The sequence below is a fragment of the Fringilla coelebs genome (assembly GCF_963513975.1).
Source record: "Fringilla coelebs genome assembly, chromosome: 25".
NCBI lineage: Eukaryota > Metazoa > Chordata > Aves > Passeriformes > Fringillidae > Fringilla > Fringilla coelebs.
Window position 1 is genome coordinate 2,516,313 of NC_140051.1, and position 23,670 is coordinate 2,539,982.

Genomic DNA, 23,670 nt, shown 5'->3' on the forward strand with positions numbered 1-23,670 from the left:
CAGATTTTATTTAGGGATTCAGTGCTAATATAAAGTTCTGTGGAGTATTTGGATATTCTCATGGGGGAACTGGGCAGCCATTCTCTCACTGGGGATTTTTAGGGCTAATAAAAAGTGTTAGCAAGCTTTTTATTAATTGATGTGATGTGTTAAAATATTATGGATTCACTGCTTAAAAGTGCCAGTGTCCATCTATCCCCTATCCTGGTGGTGCCTGTATGGAATTCTTTGTCAAGAACAGATTTTTTTCATCCATACCTGATTGAACTTCCCAACAATTCTGAGTGGGGTTTGGCCTCTCCAAGCTGCAAATGCCACATGATGGAATCCCAGCCTGGGGTGGGTTTGGAGGGACCTTAAAGCTGATTTTGTCCCCTGGGTAGAAACACCTTGCACCATCCCAGCATGGCCTTGGATGCTTCCAGGGGCAGTTCCCAGATCCCAGACAGGATCCTGGGAGTTTGGGGAGCTGAAGGCTGAGGGTTTCCTGGCAGGATGGGATGCTGGATCCTCCTGGATCCTTTCCACAGGGGTGGGGACTCCGTTCCTCGGGGAGCGCTCGCCTCCCACCCTGCGCAGCTCTGGGAAGTTCTGGGAAGTTCTGCTTTTCCCAGGCCTGCTCCTTGCTGGGGGAAAGGTCTGGAAATTCTGTGTCAATATTTACCAAAGGCCAGCCTGAGCAGCACAGAGCTGGGATTGAACCAGGAGAGGAGCTTTGCCAGGAGAGAATTCCTTAATCAGGATTGGGGACCGAAATTGCTGTTCCTTGTAAAGAGAAATGGAGCACAGAGATTGGAAATTTTGGGATATTCAGGCTTGGAACTTGTGTGATGTTTTAAAAGCACTTAATTTTCATTAATTTTATTATTCTTTACTCTAAGTAGGCATAGACAACCCTCTAAATAAAGCCCAGGGGACCAAAATTGCTGTTCCTTGTAAAGAGAGATGGAGCACAGAGATTGGAAAATTTTGGGATATTCAGGCTTGGAACTTGTGTGATGCTTTAGAAACACTTAATTTTCATTAATTTTATTATTCTTTACTCTAAATAGGCATAGACAACCCTCTAAATAGGGCTGTTCCCAAAGCCCAGGGGACCAAAATTGCTGTTCCTTGTAAAGAGGATGGAGCACAGAGATGGGAAAATTTTGGGATATTCAAGCTTGGAACTTGTGTGATGTTTTAAAAGCACTTAATTTTCATTAATTTTATTATTGTTTACTCTAAGTAGGCATAGACAACCCTCTAAATAAAGCCCAGGGGACCAAAATTGCTGTTCCTTGTAAAGAGGATGGAGCACAGAGATGGGAAAATTTTGGGATATTCAGGCTTGGAACTTGTGTGATGCTTTAGAAACACTTAATTTTCATTAATTTTATTATTCTTTACTCTAAATTGGCATAGACAACCCTCTAAATAGGGCTGTTCCCAAAGCCCAGGGGACCAAAATTGCTGTTCCTTGTAAAGAGGATGGAGCACAGAGATTGGAAAGTTTTGGGATATTCAGGCTTGGAACTTGTGTGATGTTTTAAAAGCACTTAATTTTTATTAATTTTATTATTTTTTGTTCTGAATAGGCAAAGACAACTCTCTAAATAGGGCTGTTACCATAGCCTGAGCAGCACAGAGCTGGGATTGAACGAGTGGAGGAGCTTTGGCAGGGGGAGAGAATTCCTCAAACAATACAAAATATTGGGGACCAGAATTGCTGTTCCTTGTAAAGAGAAATGGAGCTCAGAGATTGCAGAATTCTGGGTTATTGAGGCTTGGAACTTGTGTGATGCTTTAGAAACACTTAATTTTCATTCATTTTATTATTCTTTATTCAGAATAGAGCTGTTACCAAAGCCCAGCCTGATCAGCACAGAGCTGGGATTGAACGAGTGGAGGAGCTTTGCCAGGAGGAGAGAATTCCTCAATCAGTACAAAATATTGGGGAGCAGGATTGCTGTTCCTTGTAAAGAGGATGGAGATTGGAAAGAGACTGGAAAGTTTTTGGATATTTGGGATATTGAGGCTTGGAACTTGTGTGATTCTTTAGAAACACTTAATTTATTATTCTTTATTCTAAACAGGCAAAGACAACTCTCTAAATCACTATTTATTCCTACTCCATCTTCCCCATGTTCTTAGGAGAGATTTCTTTTTTAATTTTGTATTTTTTCCCATATTTTTTCCTTATCTTCCTTCCCTGCTGTTGTCCAGGACTGTGGAAATCCCCGTGGATTTCAAACAGTGATATTCCATTTCCAGTCCTCGCCATTTCTTGGCTATCCCTTAATTTCTCCTAAAAACCTGATTGCATCAGACTTTCTTGCTTTTTATGGTCATTTTTTTTCCCCTCCTCCAAATTGTTTTCTTATTGTGTCCTGTGACTGAGCGTGCTGGGGGAAGGAAATCTGGGAAATCAGAGTAGGAAGCAAGATAGAAGCTTCCATTCCTGATTTTTTCTTGTTTTTACACTGTTTCCTGTCAGCTGTGTTGGTTTGTACTTGAAAGGGATGTATTGTGTTGCTTTCTCCCAAAAACTGTTGATAAAATAGAAATAAAAATTAATCCTCTGATTTTTTTAAAGTTAATTATTTCCATAGGCAAAAAAAAAATAAATTGCAGACAACAGTTGAGTCTTACATGACTGTGCCCTAAAGTCCTTTTCTTAAAAATACTGAATGTTTTTCCTGATGGACTGAAATTTTATTTGGATTCTTCAAAGTCTGTTTGACTCCTTTGTAACAAAGAGGAGCTGCAATATCCATTTCTGACCCTTTTAAGCTTGTTTTATGGTACAAATGCATTTATTTTCCCAAGTGCTCATGCCAGCAACAGAATTGTTATGTTTCAGGGAATTCAAAATGTCCCTTCTGAGTTAAAAGCCTTGAAGCATATTCCTTTTGTATTCCTGGTTCCTCCTCACTGACTTTAATGACTTCAAGCTAAATATTTTGCATGAAAATTTAAAATGGATAAATTTGAGGGTTTTTTGCAAGGATATTATATATATATTTATATATATATATACAAACACATATATAAAAGATAAAATATATAACTATAAAATAGAAATAAATAGATAAAATAATACATAATACTCTAAAATGTTTTATGTATTTTTATGATTGTAAAGCAACCTGCAGCCTTTAATTGGTGATAAGGGTAGACTGAGACAGGCAGCTGGGAAATGTGAATTTGCAGAAAATAGGAAATATCAATGTTTTAACCAAAATATCCATTAGTAAATTAAGGTTTATTGGTCTGTCAGATTGTCCCATCTGTGTTTCACTTGATGATGAGGAGCATTAGGGAGAAAAATGTGGAAATGCTGGATTTTAGAATGTAACCCAAGTTTAAAAATACCTCTGTTTTGACACCCTCAGCAGAGGCTGCTTGGTGCATGTGATTCTCACTCAGGCATGAATAATAAACTGGGATTTTCAGCCCCTTTTCCCTGGTTTCATTAACTCTGTGATTCCACAGTGGTTAAAAAGCCCAATATTGATCATTTTTTCCCCTTGTGCTTCCCAAGGATTGTGACAGGAATGTTCCTGTGAGGATCTGAGCTGATCCTGGCCTGGCTTTCTCCTTCCCTCTGGTTACCATTTTCTTCTGGACAGCTGACATTTTCTGATTTGTGAAATTCCTAGAAAATTGAGGAGCTGGGCGAACGTTTCAAAATAGGAACCAATGAGAGGGAGCCCTCTGCTATTTCAAAAATGATAATGCATGCCACTGGGAAAGGGAGAAGCATGGAAAATACAAGTTCTGGCTGGGAAATGATTGCATGGAGCAGGGAGATGGAAGGGTAGGAGTTGATTTCTTTGGCTTCCTGTCTTCTGGGTAATTGCAGCCTTGCTGCAGTTGTGGCTTGGAGATGATGTTTGGTACCAGCATCCCTTGGACAGGCTAAAAAATTTGATCATGAGAACTGAGGAAATCGAAAAAGAAAATAATCTGAAAAGAAAAGAACTCTTATTAATGTATTAAAGTGGTTTGCTGCAGTTTCAGTTTTTAATAGGCCTGGTGATTTGGGGAAGGGGAAAAAAAAGGAGAATTTAATGAGGAGGAGAGTAATTCAAATCAAATCACCAGAAATGAGTTTGGTGGAGTTCTCTGGGGTTTATGGCAAGGACTAAAATAGAGATCTTGGTTTTGCCCTGCTCAGTCTGTACGTGGCACTCTGGCTGGTTAATGGAGAGCTGGAGCCCGGGGTGTGCTCGGCCCTGGGAAGATTTACATTAATCAAACACAAACAGACAGTGTAGCGTGAAGAAATTTCTATCCCGCCAGCACTGCTCCCAAACTTCATTAGCTTATTGGGGCAGAAAAAGCAAACAGCCCCTTCACCCTGCAGTCCTTCCCTGGGGCTTCACCACTCCAAAACCTCACAGCCCCCTGCTCTGAGCTCTGGGTGTGCCTGGCAGAGAGGGGCAGCCTGGTGTTGGCTCCTGGGAAGGAGTGATGAGTCTGACTCCATCTTCTTAGAAGGCACATTTGTTATTTTGTCATTATAATATATTAAAGAATACTACACTAGACTGTACTAAAGAATACTGAAAGGATACAGACAGGAGGCTGAAAGATACTAAAGAAAAACTTGTGACTCTTTCTAGAGCATCGGCACAGCTTGGTTGTGATTGGCTGATAAGTGAAAACAATTTACTCTATAACTAATATAGAGTAATATTTAATATTCTCTAGAACCATCAGAGAGGGGCAGCCTGGTGTTGGCTCGTGGGAAGGAGTGTTGAGTCTGACTCCATCTTCTTAGGAGGCAAATTTGTTATTTTGTCATCTATAATATATTAAAGAATACTGCACTGGACTGTACTAAAGAATACTGAAAGGATACAGACAGGAGGCTGAAAGATACTGAAGAAAAACTTGTGACTCTTTCTAGAGCATCGACTCAGCTTGGTTGTGATTGGCTGATAAGTCAAAACAATTTACTCTATAACTAATATAGAGTAATATTTAATATTCTCTAGAACCATTTCTGTCTCAGCCTCCCTTCTCTTCATGGTGTGTGTATTTTGCTAATAAGTAAAAACAATTTACTCTGTATGTAAGGGAGTAACAATTTACTCTATATATCTAGAGTAAAAACAATTTACTCTGTATACAACTAAGCATCTCTGTCACAGCCTCTCTTCTCTTCATGGTGTGTGTATTTTGCTAATAAGTAAAAACAATTTACTCTGTATGTAAGGGAGTAACAATTTATATATCTAGGGTAAAACCAATTTATTCTATATATAACTAACCATCTCTGTCACAGCATCCTTTCTCTTAGTGGTATGTGTATTTTGCTAATAAGTAAAACCAATTTACTCTATAACTAATACAGATGAATCCTCTATATACTCTATAACCATCTCTGTATTAGAGAGATGATTATTACTCTGTATTACTCTATATTAGAGTAATACTCTAATATGCTCTATAACCATCTCTGTCACAGCCTCCTTTCTCTTAGTTGTATGTGTATTTTGCTAATAAGCAAAACCAATTTATATATATAAAGTAAATTTATTTATAACAAACAATATCACAGCTTCCCTTCTCTTCATGGTATATGTATTTTGCTGATAAATAAAAACAATTCACTCTATAATTAATACAGATTAATCCTTTAAATACTCTATAACCATCTCTGTATTAGAGAGATGATTATTACTCTGTATTACTCTATATTAGAGTAATAGTCTAATATGCTCTATAACCATCTCTGTCACAGCCTCCTTTCTCTTAGTTTTATGTGTATTTTGCTAATAAGTAAAAACAATTTATATATATAGAGTAAATTTATATATAACAAACAATCTCTATCACAGCTTCCCTTCTCTTCATGGTATGTGTATTTGCTAATAAGCAAAAACAATTTATAACTAATATAGAGTAATACTCTAATATGCTCTATAACTATCTCTGTCACAGCCTCCTTTCCCTTACTGGTGTGTTTATTTTGCTAATAAGTAAAACCAATTTATAACTAATATGGAGTAGTACTCTAATATGCTCTATAACCATCTCTGTCACAGCCTCCTTTCTCTTAGTGGTATGTGCATTTTGCTAATAAGTAAAATCAATTTACTCTATATGTAACTAACCATCTCTGTCACAGCCTCCTTTCTTTTCATGGTATGTGTATTTTGCTTTTAGGATAAGCAAAAGACACAAAGGAACAAAGTTTGCCCGATGATTTATTGTTTCAGCAGTCAGGTATAAATTTATTTGAGCTGCTTTTTCCAGTAAAATGAAAAGTAGTGCCTTTCAACTGTGCAGCTGATGAGGCAGCCACCCTCTCAGCATCCTAGGAGAGAAACTGGCCAAGGGATTTTCCCAGAGAATGTGACAGTGGCAGGGCAGTGCTGCCTTCTCCCCATCCCTGCCTGTCGCTGCTGGAAGCTTCCAGATGTGGGGAGTTCCAGCTGCTGGGCTCTGCTGTGCCAGGGGTGCCCAGAGTGCCAGGGGTGCCCAGCGTGGCACAGCCTGACCCTGGGCGAGGCTGGAGTGGATGGAGGGGAAAATCTCGGTGCCCTCTGCCAAGCCTTTGTTCCTGTGCCTCATGATGCAGCTCCTGGGGTCAGAGCTGGCATCTCCTGGCGGGAATGCACACAAATCTCTATTTTTATATATATCTTTATATTTTTTAAAAATATATGAAAACCATGTCATATCATATATACTATATCATATCATATATACTATATATAGATATATCATATGTACTATATATATCTATAGATATACTATATATAGATATATCATATATACTATATATAGATATATCATATATATAGAATAGATATTTTATATATAACACATAAATCTATATATGTCTATATAAAACGTTATATTTCTAATTTTATCTATTATTCATATCTCTACGATATATTATACGCAATAATGTATGTAATATTACATTCATATTATAAATACTATATAATATATAATACAAATATAACACATAATACATAATATAAATGTATCAATATATAATATAAATATATCAATATAAATATAACAATACATAATATAAATGTAACAATATATAATATAAAAATAATGTCATACAACACATAATACATAATATAAATGTATCAATATATAATATAAATGTATCAATATATAATATAAATGTATCAATACATAATATAAATGTATCAATATATAATATAAATATACAATATAAATATAACAATATATAATGTAAATATATCAATATATAATGTAAATATATCAATATATAATATAAGTATATAATATGAATATAACAATACATAATATAAATATAACAATATATAATATTAAAATGTCATACAATATATATAATATAATAATATGTAATAAATAATATATTGTATTAACATTATATATATTCATATCGATAATATTATATATTATTTGTATTTACAATTCCATATTTATTTCATATTTTATATAAAATTATATATACATATATTATATATCTAGTTATAGGCTATATATAATAGACTATGATACAGTCTATATATAATATGTATTTATATGTTTTTAATATAAGATATATTTTCAGATCTATTTTATATATATAAAAATATATATATAATATACATTTATATATTTTATATAATATATATATATAAAATATATTATATATAATATCTATTTTTTATATATATATATATAATGCATATATATATTTGCATACATTTATATGCACACATATAGATTTACGGAAAGCAAACACATCCAGAAATACAGATAAATTATTTTTCAGCTGGGCAGGGACAGCTGGAAAAGCGGAATTTCGCTCTCCCGGCTCTGTGGGTGCTGCCTGGGAGGAGGTGGGACAGGAGAGGTGGAGTTTGCTGCTCCCGTGGTCAGGGATCGATCCGCGGTTCCTCCCGAGCATCCCCGAGCCCCGGGAGGCTCCGGCCGGGCGGATTTGGGATCGGAGCCGTCCCTGCCGCGGCCCTTTGGGATGTCCCTGCCCCGCTGTGTGGAACAGGTAACGCCGAGCCTTTGTTCCTATTCCCCGAGCCAGGAATACCTGCCTGGATGCAGGGCAGAGAGAAAGGATTTTTCCTTTTGCAAAAAAAAGCTGGGAGGGGAGGTTTGTCTCCTTTTTCTTTTTCTCCTTGCATCTTTTAATAGCTGCTGCGTGAACCTGAGTTACTCCTTTGCGTTTTTGCTGTGAAAATGGCCAGTTTAATGTGTTGGCTGTGCAAATCTGTGCCTTGGTGGCTGAGCTGAAGAACAAAGGTTTTGAGAGCCTGGAAAGATGCTTTGGATGTAGATGCTGGCAGCACTCCCTTCTTTCCATTTCCCAGTCATTCCATTCCAGACCCTCCTCGCCAGCCACAGGGAATGTGATTTTTGATAAGTTGATATTTTATGCATGTTGATGTTAAATTAGCTGCTGGTGCTCAAGCAACCATCTCTTTGGGTGGGGTTTATTTTTCTGAATACATTTTTCACTGGTTTTATTCGGTTTTTATTATTTTGTTGTAAAGTGTTCTAAAATTTTAACAAATTGTATCAGTCCCAGTGATGATGTGGACAGATTTGAGTGTTGATACAGTGACAGCCATCAGCTTTGAGAGAAAATGCTGTGTTTTGTACTAATAAGTGAGATTGTGATGTAGAAAGGCTTTGAGATGCTGGGGGGATTTGTTGTTTTTATAAAATATAAATATAAATACAGTGAGGGCTGGCAGTTGTCATCATGCTGCATGATGAGGGGGAGGCACCAGGAGCTGAAGGTGTGACTGAACCCAGTGGGGGAGCAGCTCCAATCTGGCACTGCTGTTTCTGCTGCCTTGGTTATCTCCATACCCCTTCCACATATCTTGGAGAATTTTGCTGCAGTCACCTTTTAGCAGCTGGGAACTGTCCTGACTAAATATTTGTTTGGATTTCTTTTTCTCTTTCGCTTGTATTTTTATTTATTTGACGAGTCCCAAGAGGCAGATACTAATACCAACACATCCAGAGGCCTATTAATAGCTCAGGGTTTGACTCACAGGCTGTTCTCAGGATCTTGAGCCATTTTACAAAGAGCTTCACTCCTGGATTTTTATCTTCCATTTTACAGTGGAAAAAACAGGGCTTGATATGCTGAGAAATCCTCATCCTGTGCTCTGCTCCAGTCCTTCCCAGTCGGTATTTCTGGATTTATGCTGATGGAGGGGAGGTGAAATGGGAAGGAGCAAAGCATGCCACAAATGCCTGTGTACATTTTTTCCCTCCTCATGCAATGTGTGCTATGTGCATCTTTCCTCTTGTGTTTTATGGGCCAGAGCTGCATTTATGGCAGAAATAATAGGTTTGCATGTCCCAGAAGCCTCTTTCTTTTTCTTAGGCCTTTGAAACAACTGAGATAGCTTCAACTCCACTATACAGCACTGCTAATCTCTTTATAGCTCAGCTGACATCACATTTTCTTTTTTTGGAAAACTGCAATGTATGGTGGAGAAACTTTCCATGGATGCTTCTAAAATCTGAGGGAATGCTGGGACAGAAACCCTGCTGGGAGGTGTGGAAGCCAGCAAGGTGAAATGCTCATTTAGTTGCATACTTGGAATTTAGGCTCAAATAGTTTGGTTGCCCTTGGTGTTTGTATCTACAGGAGTAAAACTCGAGCAGAATTAGCTGTGAAGGACTGAGAGCTAAAAATACACTGCACAGGTTAAGCAACACTGTGGTAATGGTTTCTTGGTTCTCTCTGTGCTGCAGCTTTCCTTTGTAAAGCTGTGGATCCAATTTTTTCCCTTGGTGTAAATTAAGCCACTGGGAGCACTTTGCCTTTGGGTGGTTTTAGGCATATTAACTGTAAATTAGTTTATGGCAGCTGGGAAATATTTAGAAGCTCTGCAGAGGTCAGAGGGGTGGATGTTGTCTGCACATCCCATGCAGAATGGGTGTAATTTGGCCAAAGGTTCATCACTGAGTGGGAGAAGGGAAGGCAGGGCTGGAAATGCTTTTGGGTAGAGTGTCTGCTTAGCTTTGAACTCATAAACTGCTGGTTCTGATGAGCAGGCAAGTCTTGGTTTACATTTCCAGAGCAGTAAAGGCACGTGAACCTTGGAAACAACCTCGCCAGGGCTGAAGGGAAATTTAAATTCAGACAAGGTGCCTGCTGACCTCGTTTGTCAAAGGAGTAACTTAATGAAACTTTAGGGTTGTGCAGGAGGGCAGACAGACTGATAATGCCTCTGGAATGTGTAAATCCATGGGGGAAGGTGCTGCTGATGTTGTCAGGTCGTAGCTACACCTGAGTCAGGGGAAATCACAGAATCCCAGGGTGGTTTGGGTCGGAAGGGACCTTAAAAGTCACCCAGTCCCATGGGCAGGGACACCTTCCACTGTCACAGGGTGTTCCAGCCTGGCTTTGGACACTGCCAGGGATCCACCACAAACCACCCAAAGGCAAAGTGCTCCCAGTGGCTTAATTTACACCAAGGGAAAAATTGGATCCACAGCTTTACAAAGGAAAGCTGCAGCACAGAGAGAACCAAGAAACCATTACCACAGTGTTGCTTAACCTGTACAGTGTATTTTTAGGGAACAGTTCCCTTCCCAATATCCAACCCAACCCTGCTCCCTGTCAGTTTGGAGCCATTCCCCTCACCCTGTCACCCCAGCCCTTGGAAAGAGTCTCTCCATTTTTCCTTCAGCTCCTAGAAGGCCACAATGAGGTCACCCCAAAGCCAGGCTGGACAATCCCAATTCTTCTGCAGGCTGGACAGTCCCAATTCTCCCAGCCTTTCCCAATTTTGAAGAATTCCAGTTCTTCTCCAGGCTGGACAATCCCAATTCTCCCAGCCTTTCCCAATTTTGAAGAACCCCAATTCTTCTGCAGACTGAACAATGCCAGTTCTCCCAGCCTTTCCCAATTTTGAAGAATCCCAATTCTTCTCCAGGCTGGACAATCCCAATTCTCCCATCCTTTCCCCTGCTCACCTTGGTGGCCAAATTAAACCAGGCAGAGCTGACAGTGCTGAGGAGCACAGCAGCTTGGCCTTGTCCCTTCTTTAAAACATCTTTTGAAAGACACACAGGAGGAATAATAAATTTATTATTATTTACCTATCTTATAATTTTAAAATAAATTTATTATTATTTATTTAACTTACTACAGGTTCTTTAGTAGACTCTCAGTCCTTCCAAGCCATGGAGGTGTGGTGTTCCTGTGCCAGGCAACTGCACTCACTCCCCAGAAATGTGAACTCTGGGCCAAATACTCCTCTGTGCCTCTGAACCTTGTACATATATTTGCAAAACTTCAAGCTGCCTAATTGGAGGCAGCATTATGCTATTTTGAAAGCTACATTTCCAGTTGTATTACGTGCACTCTGTGTTGGGGATGGGTTGTTTTTTTTTTTTTTTTTTCCCTCTCCTCCCTTTCTAATTGCTGTCTTTTGCTGTTTTTAAGGACTGTTTCCACACCAGGCTCGTTGCTGGTTCATAACAACCACAAGCTGGGTATGGCATTAATAAGGAACTAGGCTTGGTGCCTAATGAAATGCAAAAACTGCTCCCCACGCTGGGGCAGCCCCAGTGATCCCAGCTGGGTGTGTGTGTGTGTCAGGTGAAAGCAAACCTGCACAGTTTTGGGTCTCTCTGCTCTGCTTAGGGAAATATAATCAGTTTATTCCTTTATTTTTTGGGGCAGTTCATTGGGAAGCTGTTGCAGACGCCGTGGAGGAGGAGCTGCCACCGAGCCAGCTCTGCGTTGCAATTATTGGCAAGCAAAGCAAACATTTCATTTCCCTGTAATTAGCTGCAGTTTAGGGAGGGCAGGTTAATTTGGACTCCACGCCCTGTCTGTGCAAGAAACCCCAGTGCTCCATTTGATTCTTTCAGGCTGTGGGCAAAGGGGTTTAAAAGGATTTTTCAGAAGTGAAAGCTGGAGGAATGAATCACAACAAACGTGTTCTACCCCTCTTCCTTCCCTTCTTGCAAATAGCAAAAGCTCAGGATGCAAAGATGGTGTGAAAATGTGTTTATGAGATGGTGTGAAAATATAATTATTGTATTAAATTGGATATTTTGGGGCTCTTCTAGTATGGGCAAACCACGTATTTCAGCTTTTTCTTGCTACAGGGAAGCTTGAGCTCTCTAGGCCTGGGAATATTTGTCTATGGCCTACTTCAAAATAAATAAATGAGTGAGAAAACTGGGTCATAACTTCTGAAATCACAAGCTTGACCTTTCTCCTCTACCTGGTCACTTGTATTAAATGGGTCACGCAGTAAAAGCTTGGGAAGGAACAAATCCTGAATGTTTCTTTTCTGCTGTGTAAATTTCATGTTCATTTTTGCGATAATAACATTTTCTGGAAGCCTTTTTAGAAACACACTTGGCCTCTTTCAGCATTTGTGGTGTTTTAATTTTTTTTCCCTTTCGGAGCTGTCAATTTTTTCTCTCCCAGAGGTGGAAACAGAGATTCAGTAATTTGTAAGCAGTCACGTTGGGAAACCAGTAGGAAATCACCCGGGATTTGGCAGCCTCCATTCCCCACCAAATTTCTGAGCGGGTTTTGTGCTTGCTCTGAGCTACATTCAGTGGCCAAACCTTCCCCCTATTACTCAAATCTCGCTTTTAGGCTGAATCTAAAGGCAGCATTAAGGAAACACCAGCAGCCTGGTTTATTTATGTTCCCTCCAGTGCCCCCTCCCCAGTTTTCATTCGTTTGGCTGCTCCCAGCCCCTCGGAGGGATATCCAACAATAAATGCCCTTGTGTGACAACTTCAGGGCTGCAGAGGGAAAGCTGCTGCTGCTCCTTGGAAGGCAGTCAGGAGTGGAAGAACAGCTCTGGCTGCTGGAAATGTCCCTGTGCCCTCCCCTTGGAGAGTTTCTGGGGACTCAGAGTCCTCGCAGGGTCCTGGCCGGAGCAGCGGAGCGGCACAAAGGCCACATTGAGCTGGCTGCTGGGGAAGCCCTCCTTCCTTGCCTGCCCACTAAATGCAGCTCTTTCTCCATCAAAAGCCCTGACATCAGCTCTTGGAAAAATCCAAGTGCTTGTGTCGTGGAAAATAGCCGAGGCACTTTGCTGGGCTGGGAGTGAATGGCTGAACTGTGGATGGAACTTCTCTGGAGATGCTTTTCTTCCTCCTTTTCTGGCTGGAGCCCTTCCCACCTCAGGGCTTTGCAGGGAAGGACGCTGAGGAAGGAGCTACAGCTGGCTGCAGTAAACCCAGAGTAGCCTGCCTGTCATTTTTACAGGACATAGTATGATGATGCATTCCTGTATCATCAGGAAATTCCATGTGTGGAGGCAAATCTCCAAATTCTTGCTGTTTGTTTTATGGAGAAGATTTATCTTTACGTTCTGGTTTTCTTTCCTGATTATAAGCTGGTTTCTTTTTCCTCTTTTCTTGCTCCCTTCTCATGCTGCCACCTTCTCTTCACCCCTCTTGATGAATCCCTCAACCACAAGTATGACAGAGAAATCTGTATATAGATATTTAATTTTTTTAAAGCTCAAAGAGAAAGCCGTGAAGGCAAGGCACCAGTGGAATTCTCATTCCCTGTAGAAATTCCTCCCTCTTGGAGCCCTGACCCTCCCCATCTTACAGATGGAACTTGCCAGCCTTCCAGACTTTGCTTTTTTATCAAACTCATCTTAACCTAGTTGAAGTGTTTTGCTCAGCACGTTGGTTGCCATGGCAGCAGTCCCTTGCATTGATCCATCTCCTGATCCATCAGGAAATATGCTGATGGGCTCCATTGGCTACTCTGCATTTTCTCTCCTAAAAGGAAAATGGAATGGCCTATTCTGGTTATGGCTGGAGACATTAGTGGCCTGAAAGATGATGGAATATTGAGTGGGAGGCATTTACTGATGTTTTATTGAGGCAAATGCAGCGCTGGGGGCGTTCAGGGGGGTTGGACACGGAAGGTGATGCCTCTGTGGGCTCTCCAGTCGCTTCCCTAAATTTCCCATGTTCCTTTTCTGGAGGCTGCACTCCTGTCCATGAGCTGTCAGCAGTGCAAGGTCAGTAATGCCAGGGAGGATTCCTCCATGAGTCACCGTGTCAGCTGTGCTGCCTCGGACTCCCACAAAAATAACACAGAGCTCGCAGCGCCTCCTTGCCAGCCCCAAAACCCATCCCTGGGCCCTGACAGCTCCCAGCAATCCCATCTGGATCCCTCTTTTCCTGCTCCCTGTCTCCACTCTGTTGCCATCAGTATGCAATAGGTTTGTTGTTTTGTTTTTTTATTTTTTTATTTTTAATTTAGGGAAAAAGCTCAGTGTTCTCCTGAGCTCCTTTGATGGGAAGGGTGACCCAGCAGAAAGCTGCTGTTGATGCTGAGCATGGAGGGGATGTGCTGGCTCAGGGCTGTCCCAGGCTGGCTGATGAGCTTCCAGCTGCAGGTGCTGCCTGTGTTTTCTCTCACTTGCTGCATTTGTGTTTCCCTGGGTCTGCCTGTCAGGTGGGATCTCAGCCCCTCTGGCTCTGCCACTGCCCTGTGCTTTTTTCCCTGGGACACAAAACTGCCTTCAGCTCCTGTTGGTGCTGCACTCTGCCCTGAAACCTTTTAAAATCCTGCTCTGGTGGTTCTGTGCCTGGAAAACAGATTCCCTTCCTTGTTTTTCTTTCATTCTCTCTCCTCCAAGATGAGATTCTGGGAGGTATTTGCAGAACAGCATTTATGTCAATACTTACTGTGCTTGCAGAGCATTTAAGATCTCCTAGATTTGGACTAAAAAAATGCAGAATTTCTCTGGGTGCTGTCAGCGAGGTCCAGTCAGGGTGTTGGAAATGAAGTTTAATGGGTATTAAAGGAGCTGGGTGCATTAGGAATAGTCTGGAATTGTTCAGTGATTTTTTATACCTTTCACCCAGGAGCAAACTTTGATTTTTCCAGGATCTGTTTGGGGATGTGTGCACAAGAGGAGAGAGCAATTCTGCTCAGCATTCCCAAAATCTTGAGCACCCATCCCTGGCAGTGTCCCAGGCCAGGCTGGACAGGGTTTGGAGCAGCCTGGGATAGGGGAAGGTGTCCCTGCCCTGGGAGGATGAGCTCTGAGGTCCTTCCAACCCAAACCATTCTGGAATTCTGAGCGAGTTAAAATCACTTTTCACCAAATTCCACAGAGCTGGTGGTGCCCAAAGGCTTCTCATTGACTCATGAGTTGGTGGAAACCTCCTGAATTAGGATGAGATTTTAAAAAGCCAGAATTTGGGTTTTTTATTGGGGAACTTTGAGATAACCTTTGGTTTTCCTTTTCTCCTTCTAAACATGTCCCTAAAACAAACCAATGATCAGCCCTGGGCTGTTTCTCCTCCTGAATTTGGCATGATCAGTTGTGTTGGCTGCTTTTCTTTGAAATTTATAATTCATTCAGAGGGTTTTTCTGCAACAAGCAACATCTTATTTAAATGAAACTAATAAAGCACTGAAGCAGCTTCTATTGCAACTGTTCATCTCCTAATTAAAGATTAGTTCTGTCAAGCAAGCACTTTTTGGCTGTTCTCTTCTGCATGGGTTTCACAACATTTCTTACTCATCTGGGCACAAGTTGCAGTAATTTCTCCTTGCAAACACACACAGGCTTCATTTCAGGCATGTGAGCAGTCCTGGAACTAAAGTTAGGCACATGAATAAATATTTCCAAGGTTGAGGCCCTTTTCTGAATCTAAATATTTTTCTCTTTGATCAGCTTTGGAGATAGCAGATACTTGAATTCTGGTAATATTTTAGTAGGGGAGGGGAAAAAAAAAAAAAACCAAAAAAACCCAACATGGTTATCTGGGTGCTGTGCTATTTATGGTCAGCTGTATTTTCATCCTCCCAGGCTAGAATGGAATGCTTTGTACTGCTGGAAGCTGGGAATCCTCCCTGCTCTCCTATTTTTTGACACATTAATTCTTCAAATCACCTTTTTCTGCTTGGCTTCAAGGTGGTTATTAGGCACTGGTGGTGCCTATGTGTGAGCTAACCTGAAATCCAGAGTTTAATCTATTCTGTTACTACTTGTAGGTGTATTTTCCTCACTTAAATAGATTTTCCTAATGCAGCATGACTAAGAAGACACACTTTTAGTCATTTGATGCATTTAAATGACTCAAATTATTCAGACCCAGCATTTTAAAAACAAAATCTGCCTTGGCTTTTAATTGGTGCTGGTGTTTGGGAGAGTGGAACAACTCGTTTGAAAATGTGCTGATGTTCATCAGTTATCAGACAAAATGTCTACAGGGTTTTTATCGTGGAGCCTAAACTTGCCAGCTCCCTTTGGAATTAAGGCTCCAGCTGTTCACCACACCCTGCTCTGCCTCCTTGCTGCTGTTTACAGTAGGAGGTGAAATATATTTTAATTTGAATTATGTTGTGCTGGGTGCTGTAGCACGGTGAGGGGATTTTCAGGGCTGCTTTCAAATTTAATATAATTTCCAAGTGAAGATCAGTTGCAGTGAAACACAGATAAACTCCCAGGAGCTCCTCTGTGATCTTTGGTTGGATTTGATCCATTTTCATTCTGCTTCCTGCTGTAGTGGCACAGGGTTTGGGAAGTGAGGGATGGCTTCCAGGTGGTGTTCAGGCAGGGAAATGGGAGAAGGGAGGAATCTGGGGCTGAGTGCAAGGATCAGTGTGGTGGCCTCAGCTCAGCTGAGCCTTCCACCTGAAACTGCTGTGATTCCATCACTCAGTGCCCAGGAGGGATTCCAGATCCAGGAGGGGAGGTTCTCAGGGGGCTGGAGAGCTTCACCTCCAGCCTGGCTGGACAAAGCCTGTCCTTCCCCTGCTCCCTTGATTTAGGGAATCCCTAAAAGTGAAGCCAAGGAAAGGCAGGAGAGGGTGGGGAGTGGTGCTTGTGCAGCACCCAGAGACTGTGCTGGGGTCATCTGCTGCCTCCTTCCCTGCTCCCAGCCTGTCCCTGTGTCCATCCCTGCTCCCACCTGTCCCTGTGTCCATCCCTGCTCCCATCCTGTCCCTGTGTCCATCCCTGCTCCCCATCATGTGCCTGTGTCCATCCAGCCTGTCCCTGTGTTCATCCCTGCTCCCAGCCTGTCCCTGTGTCCATCCCTGATCCCCATCCTGTCCCTGTGTCCATCCCTGCTCCCCACCCTGTCCCTGTGTCCATCCCTGCTCCCCACCCTGTCCCTGTGTCCATCCCTGCTCCCATCCTGTCCCTGTGTCCATCCCTGATCCCAGCCTGTCCCTATGTTCATCCCTGTTCCCCATCCTGTCCCTATGTCCATCCCTGCTCCCACCTGTCCCTGTGTCCATCCCTGCTCCCCACCCTGTCCCTGTGTCCATCCCTGCTCCCCATCATGTGCCTGTGTCCATCCCTGCTCCCATCCTGTCCCTGTGTCCATCCCTGCTCCCAGCCTGTCCCTGTGTCCATCCCTGCTCCCATCCTGTGCCTGTGTCCATCCCTGAACCCACAGTGTTCCTCTCTCCATCCCTGCTCCCATCCTGTCCCTGTGTCCATCCCTGCTCCCCACCCTGTCCCTGCCTCCATCCCTGCTTGCTTGGGCCCAGAAGGAGCCTCAGGAAGCTGAGCCAAGGGGCTCCAGCACAGCCCTGGGAAGGGGGTCACAGCCCTGGGATGGGGGGGCACAGCCCTGGGAAGGGGGGCACAGCCCTGGGATGGGGGGGCACAGCCCTGGGAAGGGGGGCACAGCCCTGGGATGGACACAGGGACACAGGAGGGGGCACAGCCCTGGGATGGGGGGGCACAGCCCTGGGAAGGGGGGCACAGCCCTGGGATAGGGGGCACAGCCCTGGGATGGACACAGGGACACAGGAGGGGGCACAGCCCTGGGAAGGGGGTCCCTTCCCAGGGAGGAGGATTCCCCAGAGCCAGCTGGGTCCTGGCCCCTTGTGCCATCCAGCTGTGAGCCCAGCTGTGGGTTGGGCCCAGGGGATTTTGGCTCCCTCCCCACAGGAATTGGCCGTTCACCGGTAACGTCAGAGCGCTGAAAACGATTCCGGTGTTTTCAGCGCTGCTTTGTTTACAAAAACTTTAAAGTTCCTTCCTAAATAATTAATCACCAGCCTGGTATAATAAGCAGAAAGGTTTTACACAACTGCTGGACCTGGAGAATAGGACATGAGTGTTTCACAGATAACAAAGAGCTCTGAACCAGGCCAGAGGTGCAGCAGTGAGCTCACTCTGTGTTATCCACAAACTCTGCCTGATGCTGCAGCACTTCTGGGTGCTGATAAGAACCTCTGGGGGATCAAGTTTGTCACTGAAATGCTTCATTAAAATACTTACCAGTGGTGTTAAGGTTTTTTATGCAGCTCAAAAGTTCGATTGCATCAGATAAAAAAATGGGTGTAATTCATCCTAAGCATCTTTTCCTATCTTTCCCTGGATTCTTTTTTTTTTCTCTTTTCTGCCTTTCACTGGAACACTTGATTGCTCTGCATCTGCTGGCTGCTCAGGGTTCAGGCAGGGTTAGATTGGCCTGAGATGACTTTTGTTTGCTTTCCTTTGGGTTTCAAGCTGTCTGTCCTGCACCCAGTCCTCCTTCCCTGCCTGAAATTGGTGACTGGGGGATGGGATGCTGCAGAGATGTGGCTGTGCAGGTAGAGCAGAACGAGGAGAGGATGTTTCTTATTTGATTCAGAGTGGATTTCCCAGGCTTTTAAGATTAAAATAGAGCTTTGGGGGGCAGGAGGAAGGAGGATTACCACTTCTTGCCTTCAATTAATTAACTTTTTGCTGTTTATGCAATCACAGGCCCTATCTACCCCCTTAATTTGGAAGCTGCTGTTGTAGTTCAGCTAAATTCAATGCTGTTATCTGAAAGATGGCAAGTGTCTTGCTGTGGATAATTATTTTCAGGAACAGGCAGACAGCATTTTAATTTCCCTTGCCTAATGTGTCATCAGATGCTGTTCTGGAGTTCCATATTAGTGCATGTTTGCACAGGGGCTTGGCATGTGGGAGCTGGCCAGTTTTGGGTGGATCCACACTTGATGGCACAGCTCTTGCTGCAGGAGAGGGCTCAGGCTGGCTCTGTGCAGCCACTCGGGGTTTTCAGGTGATGGGGAGGGAGCTGCTGGAGCTTTGGGACTGGGCTCTTCCTGCCTGGGCCCCTCCAGGTGGAGTTCTGGAGGGGAGGAGGTGGCAGGAGGAGCATTTGGGGCAGTTTTGTGCTGCCAGTCAAGGAATCTCGGTTGGAATGGTCTGGAGAGCTCTGGGAGGATGGTTTGGTTGTGGGACGGGGCCATTGCTCAGCTCAGGGTCACAGAAATGCGGGGATGGGGACCCCAGCCCCTCCTGGTGTCCAACAGCCCCTTCTGGGAGAAATCCCTGAGGCTGCTCCCTCTCACCTTTCTCTCATTTGGGAGAGGATTCCAAACCCCCCTTGGCTCCAACCTCCTTTCACTTTATCTGGCTTTGGAGCTGTTCACAGGATTCAGGGAATTCAGAATTCACAGAATTATCACTGGGTTGGAGGAGACCCTAAAGATCACCCAGTCCAGCCCAGCCCCAGCTCCTCACCCAAACCCTGGCACCCAGTGCCACATCCAGGCTTTGTCAAACACACCCAGGGATGGGGACTGCGCCACCTCCCTGGGCAGAACATTCCAGAACTTTATCACCTATCTGTAAAGAACTTTTTCCTGCTATCCAGCCTGTATTTCCCTTGGTGCAGCTCCAGGCTGTGACCTCTTGCTCTGTCAGTGCTCTGCTCCTTCCTGAATCCCAGTGAATTTGTGAATCCCAGTCCCTGTCCTGTTGTCCTTTCCTAATCCAGACTTGGGGACTGTTGCTCATGAGCAGATTGGTGTGTTTCAACTAAAACCATAAAATAAAATGTAAAAGTAAAAGGTCATTTCTTGCCCTGGTCACCTCTGTGGTGTTCGAGTTGTGCGGGGTTGAATTTGTTCCCTCTAATCCCTCACCCAGCACTTCCTGAAAAATGTATTTAATAAGAGAAAATGCATTAAGAATAATTTTATTTTTATATTTTATTTATTTATTTATTTATTTATTTATTTATTTATTTATTTATTTAATTTATATATTCCCCCTATATATATATATATATTTATATATGGGGGGAAATTATCAGTTATAAACCACCTGCAGAGCCTTCATTAGAACAGAAAGTGATGGAAGTTACCTGTTCCTGCCTTGCACAGCTCTAAATGTGTGTTTTGCCTTCCTAAAACATAAATGGAGTAGGAATGGAGCTGAACTTGCAGGTCAGAGAAGGAAATAGTTGTGTTTCATGAGAGCAGAAGTTTTGGTGGATGGCACCACCTTGTTCTGTCAGGGATTCCAGGGGGAAAAAAAATCCAGGATTCATAAATCCCGCGTTTTCCTCAGTTAAAAATACAAATATTCTTTGTTCTCCCTTCAGCTTTGGCTTTGTTGCTTTTGTTATCTGTGTGTATAATACTACTTGGAATAGGTAATTTAATTTCAGCTTTGTTGCACTTGTCTCAAAGATGGCAAGTTCATGGAGTTCCATGGAAATAGAGATTTTTTTTTTGTGAAGGTACCACAGAGGTGTAAAACAACTGTTTGTATGTAAACACTAATGTTGATATAAAACCAAATTTGGAAAAATAAAAGTTTATTAAACTTTTTTTTTTTCTTTTTCAGGTTTCCTCTCAAAAAACCTTCGAGGTGAGTTCCTGAAATTTGCTTTTTTGTCTTTATTGTAAATTATGCTGCAGCATTTTTGCAGGGGGAATGCTTTTAAAAACAATATATATATATATATACACACACAGCTTGTAGTACCCATTACAGATGTGAGGAAATCAATATCCAGATGGGGATGAGGTGCCAAAAATGGATTTATTGGTGGTGTCCTTGGCATGGGGGGACCATTTGCATTCTGTGACATGGCTGGGGGCTCATCTTACCTGAGCTTTGAGAGGGTCAGGGAAGGAAGGGGGCACTGGTGGTACAGGTGCTTCCCTTCTAGGGAGATCCTAAATCTTTAATTTTGGCATGCTGAAATATTGAAAGTTTGCTGGGAGATTTAAGATTTCAGGAGGGTTTTTTTTTCATTAAATTTATTTGGCTTTTAAGATAAAATATGGGCTGATGCTGAGTGCTAAAGAGAGTGCACTTGCTGTTACCAATTCTGGAGGTTACCAAGACTCTTCTGGAGCCTTGGATCCACTCCCAGAGATTGCAAGGGAGATCATTTTCCCCTCTGAATTCAGCCTGGGAATAAATTTTTTAAGGCAACTCGATGCCTGTGCTTTAATCTGAATTTCTGGTGAGCAGGCAGAGCTGGGTGAGCTCTGTGTGGGCTCTGGGGTGAGGATATTTTGCTTTTCTGTGCCCCAGACACGGCAGCATTCTGAGCAGAGAGTCTCCAGCAGACAAGAAGCAGAAGGTTGAACGCTGCAGCAGCACCCACGACTTCGATCCCACAGGTAAAATCCCCAAATTCGAGGGATAAAACCCCAACAAAAGCACTGGGAAGTCGATGAAAAATGATTTTAATGTGGTTTTTCAGAGCTGTGTTGTGCTGCAAAGGCAGTGTGGGCATTGGCATGAATGTGGGCTTGATTTTAAACACCCTCATCATCCACCTGGATTAGTGTATCAGTAAATAATTATAACAACTTCCACTTTGAGCAGAGTCAGGAGGCAAAGGCTGTAATTAGCAGTGAGGAGTTCTTTAGTGAAATCTGAAATTAGAGATGTGGTTGGCCCGGCCAGGGCTGAGTTTCCCTGCTGGGGTTTGAATTTTGGGGGGTTTTGTTTTGTTCTTTTGTGGATTTTGATCCCTCTCTACCCCTTGCAAAGTGAATTTGTGCTTCCCAAGGTGGAGCATTTGAAGAGAAACTCCTCATTTTGAAGGATTTGCTGCCCTGCTTTGATTTAGCTGCTTTGGTTTTAGTTAAATTAGGGAGATGAGGGTGCACAGAGGATTCTTGTTCTCTCTGGAGCACTCATGAAATTCCTGCCTGAGCCTCCTGGCCCCATGCAAGGTGCATTTTTCCTGTCAGGTTTTTCCCTGGGGAGCACAGGGGGGATGAATGAAGGGGGGCACAGCTTGTAGGATGTGGGGATTTTTGTGCACCAGGCTGATGTTTATAAACCACCCTGGTGATGTGTGAGTCATTCTAGTGTGCACAAAAGAAATGAAAATGGGCTTTAAATGCCCGTTTAATGGGGGAAAAAACTGGTTTAGTGCTCATCTTCTTTTCCTTTGTCCTTTGGGACAGGTAATGTAAAATTATTTCAGGTTGGGGGAGCTCTCAGGCTGTGAACTCATTTTGTGGAAAGAATTTAATTTCTCCAGAAACAAACTTGAGGAATCCTGTAATCTTAATTTGCAGGGAGTCACTCCAGAGTTGAGAGCTGTTACCTGAGCCCGTGCTGTGACAGGGGAACTCTGCAGTGCAGCCTGCAGAAAACCCTTTTCTTTTATTTAAGGGGTGAATTCAGGATGCTGAAGTGCTGTGCCTGTGCTGGTTATTGGCTCTGGGAGGAACACTGCCTTGTGCTTGGACTGGTTTTTATCTGTTTTACTGCAGAGAGCTCCTCTGGTCGTGTCCTAGCTCCTGTAACAGATTCTGTGTGCTGTTACCTGTGTCTCCCTGTATTATTCACCCTTATTCCAAATGTTCCACCTGTGTTTTGTTCACATCTTATTTGTGTTTTGCACGATTTAACCCGATAAATCCGAGTCTGTGTTCGTTTGTTTGTTTTTTTTTTCATGAAGTTTGTTTTTTTATTTTTTTATTTTTTCCTCATGTTTGGTCTCCATATTTTCTATATCTCTCTCTCCTTTTCTCCTGCTCTCGTGCAGATAGCTCCTCCAAGAAGACAAAGTCTAGTTCTGAGGAGAGTAGATCCGAGACGTATGGTAAGCCAAAGCTGCAGCCTCCCCCTGGGCAGCTCCTGCTTCTCCTGTCTGTGAATCCCAGGCTTTTCCCTTCCCCTGATCTGCATGGTTGGCTCTGCAGCAGGGTCTGCCCTTCCATCCTGCTTCAGTTCTCAGCTTGTAGCGTGCTAGTGGCTGGAAAATTATCATTTATTCCATTTGGGGGTGTCGCTGCTGACACCTGAGCTGCTCCTTCTGCCAGGTGGCCCTGGGGAGAAGCAGGGACAGCGTTTTTGGGCTGGTTTGGATCCATTCAGGCATTCAGCTCCCAACCCAGGCAGAGATTTCCTCATCCTGGGAAGGCCCTGCAGCCCAGCAGCAGCCAGAGCTGCCCTTCCATCCTGCTTCAGCTCTCAGCTTGTAGCGTGCCAGGGACTGGGAAATCTGAAATTTGGCACCTGTGGAGGTGTCACTGCTAGGATGAGCCCCAGTGACTGTGTTTGAACAACTTGGGCCTTGGTGTGCCCCAGCCATACTGTCTGTAACGGTTACAGATGAAAAAATTTATCAGAATTTTCTCAGAGAGAAATTTCAACAGTTTCAGAGAGAATTTTCATCTGTTTTTATCAGAATTCTCTGTGGAATTTATTAAGGTTGCTAAAACACCCTGGCTGCATTTCTTATTTCCAAGACTTATTTCCATGACTCCAGCCATGGGTTGCCTTTCTTTTCCTTTACTGTTTTTTTTTAAATTTTCTTTAATTCATGTTTAAAGCAGTTTGTGACACTTCCTGATTTTAATCTATTCAGCAAATTGCTGCTGCTAAACCTGCTGTGGGATTTTGGATGCAGTGACTCTTCCAGAACCATCAGCTTTATCATTCCACTGGAATAAAACTGCCAGGTGTTCATGGCCGTGCT

The 23,670-nt window shown here is 42.9% G+C and overlaps 1 protein-coding gene across 2 annotated transcripts in view; it reads left to right on the forward strand.

Moving 5' to 3' along the window:
• Positions 1 to 23,670, forward strand: part of ARHGEF12 (Rho guanine nucleotide exchange factor 12) — an 84,610-nt gene that overhangs the window by 18,285 nt on the left and 42,655 nt on the right. For both annotated transcript variants that reach the window (XM_084221378.1, XM_084221377.1), the window contains exons 2-4: positions 20,562 to 20,585; positions 21,261 to 21,349; positions 22,735 to 22,791. Coding sequence is in view for 1 of the 2 variants with exons in the window: in XM_084221377.1 (XP_084077503.1) it covers positions 20,562 to 20,585; positions 21,261 to 21,349; positions 22,735 to 22,791 (170 nt within the window). In the remaining variant the exon portion in view is untranslated. The remainder of the gene's footprint in view (positions 1 to 20,561; positions 20,586 to 21,260; positions 21,350 to 22,734; positions 22,792 to 23,670) is intronic.